This window comes from Carassius gibelio, chromosome B13 (genome assembly GCF_023724105.1).
Source record: "Carassius gibelio isolate Cgi1373 ecotype wild population from Czech Republic chromosome B13, carGib1.2-hapl.c, whole genome shotgun sequence".
NCBI lineage: Eukaryota > Metazoa > Chordata > Actinopteri > Cypriniformes > Cyprinidae > Carassius > Carassius gibelio.
Window position 1 is genome coordinate 2,066,607 of NC_068408.1, and position 13,089 is coordinate 2,079,695.

Here is a 13,089-nt window from a genome sequence, read left to right on the forward strand (position 1 = left end):
TGATGATCTGATGAATTATTGTGTCTCATACACTGTTACTCTCACTGTGTTGTTTCAGTTGGGAGTTTGTGCTTCCAGTGATTGTGAACACAAGAGACAGTTATTGAGATAAAACCATTGTTTCGATTCCTGTTTCACAGTGATGCTGCAGTTTTGGTTTCTGTTATGAATCCTGCACATTTTGTCATTTTCAGCAGAGCTTTCATCCTTCCCTTAGTGTTAAGTTCTTCCACATCATAGTTGAGCTCATTTATATATCATATCATTTCATTAAATTTTTATTTTTTTGTGTGTGTACATAATTATACGTAGTGTTTTTAAAGTTTTTTTTATTATTAATATTTTTATTTGTTTTTCAGTTGAATTTTCATTTATTATTATTATTATTATTATTATTATTATAATTATTTAACATTTTCACTTTTTTCAGTTGAATTCTTGAAGTCCACTGAGAAAAAAAAATATTTGTTTATGTATTTGTTTGTTCATTTATTTTATCATAATAACTGTTAAAAAGTTTGCATGTATCTATTTACATTTCTGTTTGTTTTAGTAGTTTAGTATGGTTTAATTATATTTATTTTTTTAATCGCCTTTTTTAAAGTGTGTTATTGTCTTTGTCTTTAATATTATTAATCCCAATCGTAATCTTTTTATTTTTGTAAATGAAGTCACTGAAATAAATAACGCTGAAATAATATTTTTTTGCTGCTTCCACAGTGTAGCTATTAAATTAAAAGTAACAATTGCTGATCAGTCTGTCATTACCTAATTTTATATTATTCAATCTACTTAACTATGAAAAATAGAGAAGTTTATTTAACCCATTTGTGTTGGGATGACCTGGATATTTTATTATTATTATTATTTTGACATTAAGTGAGACTTGTCAGAACATTGTGTGTTCCCAGCATGCTTTGCATATGGCTGGATTAGGAGAGTAAATGTTGAAATGAAGTGTTATACTGTATATGGTTGACTGACAAAACGACTAAAAATGACCACCCCTATTTAATTATACTGCTCAGAGAGGGTGGAAAATGATCATAAAAATTTAATTTCACCCACAGTAAATCTTTATAATATAAGTGGACCTTATAATATGAAATAATGAAGTGCTGTATGAATATAATGTATGATATGAATCCAGCAGCTATAAGCTTCAGTAGTTCGGTCGTTCTTCTGCCGAAGCGTTTCTGTGACCTGCTTCTGTTCTCCTCAGACAGACTCCAGCGGACTGAAGCCCTCTCCGTCTCACCATGACCTTCTTCAGCTCTTTATTCACCCTCCTCTTCATCAGCAGGTAAGAGGAAGTTTCTGAATCTGACTGGAAGAGTGCGTTTAACTTTAAATGGTGTCATTATTCAACATTTCATTTAAGAATTAGTTAAATGGCAAATATTTTTCTAGTTTTTCATTTCAAGAAAGAAAGGCATACTTTGAGTGAACTATTCCTCATTGTGAAATGTTCGTAAAGGGTCAGGAAACCAATGAAAATAACACAGAAATGCATTTCTGCTCTGACTGTTTGTAGTTAATCTCAGTCTCAGAAAATATTACTATTGTAATATTCACTGTAGAATCTATAAACTTATATTGCAGAGTTTAAAATTTGAGATTTGCAGTACGCCGTATTGAGATTGTGGTTTTATTTTGATTAATCGTGCAGCTTGGTGCAGTCTATGGTGTGGATTTATTACTCGAACGGTAGACAGAAACGAAGGCTGTAGTTTATTCCAGATGGATGCTGGTGTCAGTGAACTCTGTAAATGTGTTTGGGAGCGTTTTCACACTCAGTTTCCCCTCACACACGCAAACACACATGTGCATGAGCTCACGGCACATGTGATCGTCTCTGGGCCTGATAGTGTAACTCAGATTGATGTTTTCTGACACTCGCCTCGATCCCGCAGCGCTTTGATTCAGGCTCTTTCACGGCTCGTGTGCCTGTCGTTCCTCTGATTATCATCAATACTGGAGACGAGTGACGCAGGCACGCTTCACATGTGTGGCCTCACCAGATCCTCCTCTGTACACACACACACACACACACACACACGATTCAGCCACATCACAATCCTGAGCATCAACAGTGTGAGCCTTCACTCGCATTTCAGAATCAAAATAGATGTCAAATAGTTTAGGTGCCTGTGTGCTTCATTTTTAATTTGGGGAAGGAATCCTGAACATTATTAAATGAGATTGATTAAATTATGTGATTATTAACTTCAAAGAATTATGATTTAATCTTCTGGGATTGTTCATTTAGGAGTCACAATCTTGGTCAAAACAAACCGGACCATAGTCATATAAAGTGGTTGTTACTATACCAATTTTGGTAACACTTTATAATAACTGCATGCTATTAATCATTAGTTAAGCATTAGGAAACAGTTAATTCATAATTTATAAAGCATTATTATCATTTATAAATACAGATATAAATGCTTTATACCTGATTTAAAAGCATATCTATAATGTATTTATTAATTGTTTTTTCATACTTTATTAATGATCAATTTATCATTTCTAAATTAAGTATAGCATTATTTACACACCAGTTATTAAGGAGTTGTCAGTGGTTCATAAGATCACTTAGAAATTGTAAGTAACTGATTAATAAACTATTTAAATGTGCATTCATACATCTTTTTATTCAGACATATAGTAATAGTTACTTATAGTGTTAATAAATGGTTTATTAACATGCATTTCTACTGTAATTCAGGTAGTTATAAAACATATGTAGTTGTTAACTATTTTTGTGAGCTCATCTAAAGTGAGGACTATTTATGCCTTGTAAAGCTTTTACAAATGAGATTTACAGGCTTTTAATATTTCTATGTTCTGTTATCACTGTGTTGTGTTTGTTTCTGTTTTTTGTTTAGAAGATAACTGAGCCTGTAAATATCCTTTATAAATGCTTTACAAGGCATAACTAGTCCTCACTTTAGATGAGCTCATGTAAATAGTTAACTGACCACTACTAAATGCTTTATAATTACCTGAATTTACTACATTTCTTGTGATCTTATGAATCACTGGCAACTCCTAAATAACTGGTGTGTAAATAATGCTAAACTTCATTGAGAAATGATAAATTGAATAAAGTATGAAAATACAATTATTAAACGCCTTATAAATATGCTTTTAAATCAAGAATAAAGCATTTATATCTGTATTTATAAACTGATTATTACTGTCTATTAATGCTTTATAAATTAATATGAATATGAATTATCTGTTTACTAATGCTTAATTAATGATTAATAGTGTGCAGTTATTATAAAGTGTTACCCATATATTTGGTAACACATTAATAAAGGAACCAATTCTCACTATTAACTAGTTGATTATTCGTATGCCTGTTATTAACATATTGGCTGTTTGTTAGTGCTTATAAAGCATATATTCTGCATGATCTTGCTGTGGTATCGAAGAAGTACTTAGCTTTAAGTAATGGAAAGCAAAGTTAATTTTTTTATTTATTTTCTTATTGATCTGAAAAATGATCTGATCCGTGGCCCAAAAACCATAATATGATCCGAAACCGTGAGATTTGTGGTCCGTTGAAACACTATTTACAACTGAAATTGCTTTTCATAATTGAATAACTTTGCAAGATCAATCAATACTCTCTTATTTTCTTGTTTATAAAAGCTACAAACTGTATTGCAAAGTGATAAATAGATATGACTTGTATAACAGATTGTAGATTGACAGTGGTTACTCTGATCTGATTGTGCTTCTGATGCTTTTGTGAAATGTAACTCGTGAGTTAGTGATTGATTCGTGAGTTTGGTTTTTATCAATTTAAAGGAATCAACGTTGATTGAGATTCAGACTACACTGGCCATGCTGCTAGTTTGTTATCGCATGCAAAAACAAAGCACAATGCAATAGAAAAAAATAAAAAAAATAATTCTTATTTATCTCATTAGAATCTCTTCAGAGCGTCAGGTCTCATCTCTAATGAAACAGAGCCTGATTTGTTTTGTTGCGATGCAGGAAAATGTATCATGGACACATGCACGCAGACAAAAACAGAAACTGAGCTGCGGGTATCATTTCATCCGCTGGTTATCAGAAAAAGGCAGAGTGAGATTAAAGAAACGAGTCTCTTTTATCTTCAGCACGTCTTGCATCATTTGCCAGTAGATTCGGGCACTAAACATGGAAAGACAGGAAGAAAAGCATTAGTATCTCACTTATCCTGCTCATTGTTTACGTCCTACAACAGAGAGAATGGCCATGTTTACAGGGAGCTGTTTACATTATTTGGGTTAAATGCTACTTTTATGCAGGGATTAAATTCAGGACTATCCCTTGTGTTGTGCTGTGTTATATTGTCAATATAGTGATGGCTGTAACTACACTACATTTATTTCAGATGTACTCTTCAGCAGCAGATTGTATTAGTTTCTTTTAAAATGAAAAAAAAAAATCTGGATTTAATTAGATGAGGCTTAGTTTTGGTAATTATTTTGTATGTTTTTATATATAATTAATACATTTTTTAACAAGTAAATATAGCTTTTATCCGGGATTAACTGATAATGTTGGTTCAGTGTTGTGTAGATGTGAGGTTATGGAGGCTGTCCTTGAGTAACAACACGTCTGTGTCTTGTTTTATGTCTCTCTCTCACTCGTCTGGGACAGAATGATACATTTTTTCCTCTTTTTCATCTCCAACATTCTATTTGCTGGGAGAGAACAAAGCAAGAGAAGATCCAAGAGTAGCAGAAATAACACTCATCACGACACAGTCTTGTTTTAAACACACAGACAGATGAAACCACACAGAAAACTAGAAAACATGAGAGCTGTGTGAAGTAGTGTGTAGAGGAACATTATTTATAGATCTCGTGTACGGTTTGGGTTTGTCGTGGTGTTTATACCAGTGTGGAATTATTAAATGAGTATAACATTAAGAAACCTTCATTTATAATGGGTTGTGATGCGATTACAACACATGGGAAGTGCAAAACTTTGGACTTTCACTCACCAAAGCTGCATTTATTTAATCACAAATACGGTAAAAAAAATTTAAAATATTATTACAATTTAAAATATCTGTGTTCTGTGTGAATCTGTGTTAAAGTGTAATGTATTTCTGTGATGCTCCGCTGTATTTCCAGCATCATTCCTCCAGTCTTCAGTGTCACATGATCTTCAGAAATCATGAAAATATGATGATTTACTGCTCAAGAAACATTTCTGATTATTATCAGTGTTGAACACAGTTGTGCTGCTCAATATTTCTGTGGAAACTGTGATACATTTTATTTTTCAGGATTCACAGATGAACAGTAAGATCAAAAGAACAGTGTTTACTTGAAATAGAAATCTTTTATAACATTATATATATTTACTGTCACTTTTAATAAATGTAATGATTATACTTTCTCAAAAAAATCTTACTGACCCCAAACTTTTGAATAATAGTGTAGAAGAAATTATGTGATTTATATGAATTTAACTTAGATTTGTTTACAAGACACAGTTTAATTATATTGAATGATTACTTTTCCTTTTTTATTATCTTTAGTTAAAATATCTTCAAAGTAGTTTTTTTTTAGGTTTTACAGTTGTATTTTCTGTTTGGCACCAGCTATATTACTAGATTAGCATGAATTGCTCTTGTTTCTCTTATATAAGTCGTTTTGAATAGATATAATAGTGTATTAGCTGCGATCAAATGCTTCATTATCTGTAGGAAATACAGAATGAATATTTTGATCTCCTTCAGTGCTCACGTCAGCTGATTCTTGTCATTCATTATCGTTGAAATGCAGAGAAATCATGAACACTGTAAAACCAAACATGTTAAGTGAGATCGAAGAGCGTCATGATGCCGAGAACGAGCCTGCGAGGGATTCACACGCCAGCAAAGATAAAGAGGATTCATATGAAATTAAATCTTAAAAGCTGCTCGTGTGCAGAATAACACACAAAGACACGAACATACACTCGCTCACATACGAGCATACACACATGAGAGCGTCTCAATGCACCGCACGCATGAAGATATGGATTAACGTGTGGTTAAGTGATACGAGACGTGAAGATCTTCACCAGATCAGATTACATAAGTATTTAATTAACCAGAGACTCATTCCTTTAGGCACTTTGAGAAGTTTAAACAGCCATATTAAAGTCAAACTCATGTGTGATTAAAATATTTCTGACAAATAACTAAAACCAAGATTTTAAATCTATTATTAATTAGCGTGTCGGTGCTGCGCTGTGAACTTTAACCGGTCATGAAACCCCACGCTACTTTTTCTGAAATGTGTGGCATTTATTGCACATCACAGAAGACCATGCTAGCATCCGTTCATTTTAATAGTTGGAGAAAACTGTGCTGTGCTGTTTTCATCTCCCAGGTTTAAAATCTACATCATACAATTTGTGGCAAAGGACTATAGTACGTCAATGCAATAATAAATTATTCATGAGACTGAGTGTTTTATCCTTCTCTTCCAGTAATTATTCACAACAGCATGTGTTGATCTGCTGTGACAGATACTTCAGACTGAGAGATTGTGTGCATTAACTGAGAGAAACCTTCATGGATCGAAGGAGAGTGTGTGTTTTTGCTTTGCATTAAGAGTTCGGCACAAACTCAACCGTTTTTTTTTTTTTTTTTTGTAACAAACTCATCTAAAAGCTTTATAAACACAGCAGAATAAGCCCTAGTTAGTGCTCAGATCTGCAGCAGCGCGTTCATGTACATGTTTTCCACGCAGAGAGTAAATAGATGTGCATATATATGAGATTTTAACCTTATTAAACTTATCTGAAATGCTGTTTGAATCCGAAGTTGTCTTTTGTTTTTGGTTTCTCTCGCTTTTTACGGACTGTGGTGAGAACCAACCAACAGGATTTTAATGTCATTTGATGATTCTGGTACTAAATAATAAATGTGCTTGATAAACTTTAAACGTAACCCCCAGTATGAGTGTTAGTCAGTAACAGTAACTTCCAAGCTTTCTAGAAACGATCCTCAAATGTAACTTTTTTTTTTCCCCCTCAGTAACTTTTAAAATGAGAGCAGTTGCTATAGCAACCATGCTGAGAGATCCTAATGCACCGCTCACATGCAGCGGAGCACAGATAGTCCTCACTTACTCGAGTTGATGTTATTAGTGTTTTTCGGTGATTTCTTAAAGCAGTTGGTGTGGAAAGAGGACAAGCTGTGGATGCTCGTGTCAGGGTTGTTTCGTGATCGCAGTGATGTGTTGTTAATTAATGAGTCTTGTTTATTTACCTGATTTACTCTAGCAGAGAAAACTGAATAAATCATTTTCCTGGTGTGGTGATTTTCCAGATGATTAACCTTAAGCTGACAAAACAAGCAGCGTGAAACACACCGAGCGTCTGGTCCAGGTCTGAAAATCAATGCAGCCAACTCCTGTGCATATGTGCCAAAAATAAAATAATACAAACACTTTCTTCAAAATAAAGACCTTCTTCAACTAGTACTCAAAAGGGTTGGCAGTATGTAATATAACATATGTATATAATATATATAATGCATATTTGTATATTTTAAATATTTTAGATTTTTTTATATTTAATAAAAATAATTTAATATTTTTTTCTATTTTTTTTTTTATTTGTTTCATTTATCTGTATTATTTAGATTTGTTCTATATTTTTTATATATATATTTTCTATTTTATTTATCAGTTTATTTTATATATAGGCCATCCATATTTTTTGTGCACCACCACAAATGTTTCTCCACATCATTTGAGCAAAACATTCCCTTCGGCTTAAAAAAAATCCATGAATAATCTCACAAATGCAGTCCGACTATAAAGACAAATGGTCAGGCGTTTTCCCCTGTGAGTAGCACTCAGTTGATATCTACACTGCTGAATGTAGTAATGACTTCTCTCAGGAGCACTTACTGACATGAAGGAGGCAGTTATTGCTGAATTAATAAGCAGAAAATATCCCCACTGTATGCTTGACCTCTCGAGTAAGAACCAGCTGTCAGTGTGTCCACAAACACATTCAGACGCTTATTGTTTCTTATATTGTGAATCTCGCAGGGATGTTTTGCATCACACTCCTGCTGGGTTGGCTGTAATAAACCTCTAGTTGAATGCTCACTAACAGAGCGTCTTGATTGCATTCTTCTTTTATTCACTACTTGTAGTAAATGTGATTTGGAGGTTGCATACATCCCACCAATAACAGCGGCTGCAGCATTAAAATAAAACCTTAAGTAGGTCGATCCACACAATATTGCTTCAAGACTCTGTTTAAAATATTCATGCGTGTCATTATTCGTCTACCAAATGCAATCTTTGGATAATTTCCATCAGATTTGAGGCTCTTCTCTGTCCTGAGGAGTCTGTCTGTGTCCTCGAGGACGTGTGTAATATTGCAGGAGACACGTCCCACACAGTCCGAGACGCTCTGACACGCTGGAGCTCACACTCGCTCATCACTCATGTTTTATTCTGCTTATGTTTTATTATAAGCTCACTGTAAACAGAGAGACATTAGAGGTGGATTTGCTGTATTTGTAGTTTTGATATAATGCTGTGTTCACACCAAACGCGAATAGAGCGTCAAATTCGCGTCTACCGCGTCTAGTTTGCCGCTTGACCATTTTGAGATCATTCGCTTCATTCGCGCGAGTAATTCGCTTCATTCGCGCGTGGAATTAACTTCACAACAGACGCGAATTCGCGTCATGGGGGGGGCTTCTGCCAGCTGAGTCCACGGAGCATTTTCAACCGCCATTTTTATTCGGATAATTTTCAAAATATTACTGTTATTGTGTCATGAAATGTAGTTTTAAAAGTATTTCAGGCGAGAATGTAGTTGTTTTAAACTCAAATATGCGGTTTATTTATAATGACAGCGTCTATTTAAAAAATGTGTTTCGCCGATCTCAGAGATGAGCTCCATGCGATCAGCGGGAGCTCCGTCATCATGTATCCGCCGAGAGTAGCCTTTCCTCGGCTAGATCTTCTGACATTTGCCGCTGGCTCTGATGTCCCTTTAGTGGTTCAAGATAAAATATAATTCGTTTGGGGTAAAATGAAGCGTTTCTTATCTTTGGCCTTTATTCAATTTATCTATTAATATGTTTTATATATATACATAGGTCCTTTTTATTCCGGTCTCTATAGAAATATGAACTTTTGTCATATAGCTCCGGTTGACTGCTCACTGACAACATCAGTCGTTCCTCCTTGTTGAATGAGTGGAGAAGGGTATTCCTGCACAACCCGAGGCTGCAGGAACATACTGTTGAATGAGTGACTCCTAGCAGGCTCCTGATTGGTTAACGCGGCGCGAATTGACGCCAAAGTTCAAATTTTTCAACTCGGGCGGCAGACGCGAATTCGCGTCAAACGCTAAATGCACAAAAAGCACCATTCGCGCTTAACGCGCGTTTCGCGCGAAGCGCTCTATTCGCGCGTCAATTCGCGTCATTCGCGCGAACTAGACGCGCGAATAAGGCGAATTCGCGTCTTCCGCGCCGCGCTTAACGCCCCATTCGCGCCGCGAGACCTCCAGACGCGCGTAAACGCGCCTTTGCATTGACTTAACATTGAAATCATTCGCGCCAGACGCTCTATTCGCGTTTGGTGTGAACACAGCATTAGAGGTGATTTAAAGGGAAAGTTCACCCCAAAATGAAAATCTTGTCATTAATTACTCGCCCTCATGTCGTTCCAAACCTGGACCTGGGCACATTTCAGTAGCATTGCTGTTTAGGGAGGGTCTGAGAGCGCTCAGATTATTTTTAAAATATCTTAATTTGTGTTGCGAAGATGAACGAAGGTCTTATGGGTTTGAAACTACATGAGGAAGAGTAATTAATTACAGAATTTTCATTTTTGGGTGAACTGTCCCTTTAAGTGCAGTAATCTGGGACTTTAATCAATTTGTGATTGTATAATGCTGTGTTCACACCAAACGCGAATAGAGCGTCAAATTCGCGTCTACCGCGCCTAGTTTGCCGCTTGACCATTTTGAGATCATTCGCTTCATTCGCGCGAGTAATTCGCTTCATTCGTGCGTGGAATTAATTTCACAACAGACGCGAATTCGCGTCATGGGGGGGCTTCTGCCAGCTGAGTTCACGCAGCATTTTCAACCGCCATTTTTGTTCGGATAATGTTCAAAATATTACTGTTATTGTGGCATGAAATGTAGTTTTTAAAGTATTTCAGGCGAGAATGTAGTTGTTTAAAACTCAAATATGCGGTTTATTTATAATGACAGCGTCTATTTAAAAAATGTGTTTCGCCGATCTCGGAGATGAGCTCCATGCGATCAGCGGGAGCTCCGTCATCATGTATCCGCCGAGAGTAGCCTTACCTCGGCTAGATCTTCTGACATTTGCCGCTGGCTCTGATGTGTCTTTAGTGGTTCAAGATAATATATAATTCGTTTGGGGTAAAATGAAACGTTTCTTATCTTTGGCCTATATTAAATTTATCTATTAATATGTTTTATATATATATAGGTCATTTTTATTCCTGTCTCTATAGAAATATGAACTTTTGTCATATAGCGCCGGTTGACTGCTCACTGACAACATCTGTCGTTCCTCCTTGTTGAATGAGTGGAGAAGGGTATTCCTGCACAACTGGAGGCTGAAGGAACACACTGTTGAATGAGTGACTTCTAGCAGGCTCCTGATTGGTTAACGCGGCGCGAATTGACGCCAAAGTTCAAATTTTTCAACTCGGGCGGCAGACGCGAATTCGCGTCAAACGCTAAATGCACAAAAAGCACCATTCGCGCTTAACGCGCGTTTCGCGCGAAGCGCTCTATTCGCGCGTCAATTCGCGTCATTCGCGCGAACTAGACGCGCGAATGAGGCGAATTCGCGTCTTCCGCGCCGCGCTTAACGCCCCATTCGCGCCGCGAGACCTCCAGACGCGCGTAAACGCGCCTTTGCATTGACTTAACATTGAAATCATTCGCGCCAGACGCTCTATTCGCGTTTGGTGTGAACACAGCATAAGACATGCCCAGGGCTTTATAAATCTGTTGTATTCTTAAATTTAACTTGATTCAGGTGAACTTGATTTAATTTAAATGTGATCATCAATAAGATGTCTATGTAATGAATTAAATGTAAAAAAAATAATAATAAATCAACATTGCCATTTTTTTCCTGGAAATCTTCTGTTTTTCTATAAATTCCATGTTGGCAATTGTATTTTTATTTTATTTTATTTATTTTTTAACTTTTTTTTTGGTGTAATTAAATGTTAATAATCAAAAATGATGTCCAAACTTTAACAATTGAACAATTTATTAAAATGAAAAAAATATTAGTGCACTATTAAATATTGTCAAATATTAAAAACTTTTCAGAAATTACTTTTAATTACATTTAATTTTTCTAGATTAAGTTTTTATGGTTTAATTAAATATAAATTGTATTTTTCTTTACATTTAAAGAAATTCTTTACATTTAAAGTGCCCTGATTTTATTTATTTATTTATTTATTTATTTTTTCATAAATGTTGTGATGATGTAAATTCTATATTCGTTGTTTTATGATTTACTATAGATTTATTATGGAAAAAAAAATAGTTGTGGTAATCAAATTAATGCGTAAAACTTGAACAGTTTATCTAATATTTACAAATTTTATCAAATTAAATTTATTTCAATTTCATTGTTTGGCGAAAATAAAATGAAAAATAAAACATGGAAGAAAAATATTTATATCCCTCAACCAATAATCATTTAATAAACTGTATTAGTGTCATTGTTATAGTTAAAAAAAGCAAATTCAACTGTGCAACAGTAAAAAAAAAAAAATGTTGTCCACTTGTTTTACAGTGTAATTTCTTCAAGTTGAACCAAACTTTTATTTTGCCAGGGTGTAGTGAAGACCTTTGAGTTCCTGTGTGTTTCTTACAGTAGTTTTTGTTCAAATGAAATGGTGAAATGTTCATATAGCAGTATTTTCAGACTTGATATTCCCAAGCACTAGTATCTGATTAAGTGAACAGCAGTGAATTGTATTCATCCATATTCAGGGTTATAAGTGAATGACTGGATCCCATGTTTTCCATCCGGGTTTTCAGACTAATGCCCCATTTCTGTTGAGAATCACAGTCATGTCAGACACTGAAGGTTTGCAGACACGTTTATATTTAGCTGCACAGAGAGACACAAAACTAGATTAACGTCAGCAAGAGACATTTATCACATCCAGAACAAATGGACGAATGAGAACGAAGTGACATGCTGAACACTTCTCATGTTTTTCGCCGCTGTAGAGGAGCGACAGTAATCTTCTCTAATCTGTGAGTCTTCCAGGAGCGTCTGAATGGTATCGCAGGATAACGACAGCTCACAATCATCAGAAAGTGCATGTGTGGCGTAATCAATCCACCGCAGCTGTCTGGGTGCTTTCACAGCAGAGTCCTGGCCGTTCAGGTTTAATCCATAGCTGTCCCTTGAGAGGTGTTTCTGAGCCTGTTGACTCACTGAAGAGCTCTTGAACTCATGTCCTGAGAGGATTCATATACAGCAGATGCTCAGAGAACGTGTGTGTGGTCTTTTAAGATGCATTTAAGTGAATAAATGTATAACTGTCGAGTAATTAAAATAGAAATGCGTTAACCAGTGGAGAGTTTGCTGTACTGTTTATATCACCGTAGATGTTTTTAGCAGAGATCTCGTGGGAAAGATGCATGTAATTCAGTCTAGGGTGTTACGAAATCTGTTTAATTTTTCCCAAATTCCATTGTTCTCCATTTCTGGATTCTGGAGACTGTTATGATAATAGAGATATATAAACTCTTAAATATTAAATATTAAAAACATATTTTTTTAAATGTGTAAAAAAAAAGGCTGATGTAGGATATGCACAGAAGGTATATATTTGTCATAATTTCTTCAAGTTAAACCAAACATTTAAGCTTTTATTTAGGGTTTTGTAGTGAAGATCAGTGACTCGAAGTGTGTATAGGACACTGGTTTTCTCAAATAAATGATGAAATGATGGTGAAGTGACTCTCAGATGCCTGTTGTTTGATTTGATGAAGAATCAAAAATGACTGTAAATCTATTGAGCGATGGATGGAAGA

The 13,089-nt window shown here is 35.2% G+C and overlaps 1 protein-coding gene across 2 annotated transcripts in view; it reads left to right on the plus strand.

Annotated features, from left to right (window-relative positions):
- The window catches only part of LOC127969950 (gamma-aminobutyric acid receptor subunit pi-like), a 39,114-nt gene that overhangs the window by 9,048 nt on the left and 16,977 nt on the right, over nt 1–13,089 (plus strand). For both annotated transcript variants that reach the window (XM_052572122.1, XM_052572123.1), the window contains exon 2: nt 1,223–1,303. In XM_052572122.1, the coding sequence (XP_052428082.1) occupies nt 1,260–1,303 (44 nt within the window). In that variant the 5' untranslated portion in view covers nt 1,223–1,259. The remainder of the gene's footprint in view (nt 1–1,222; nt 1,304–13,089) is intronic.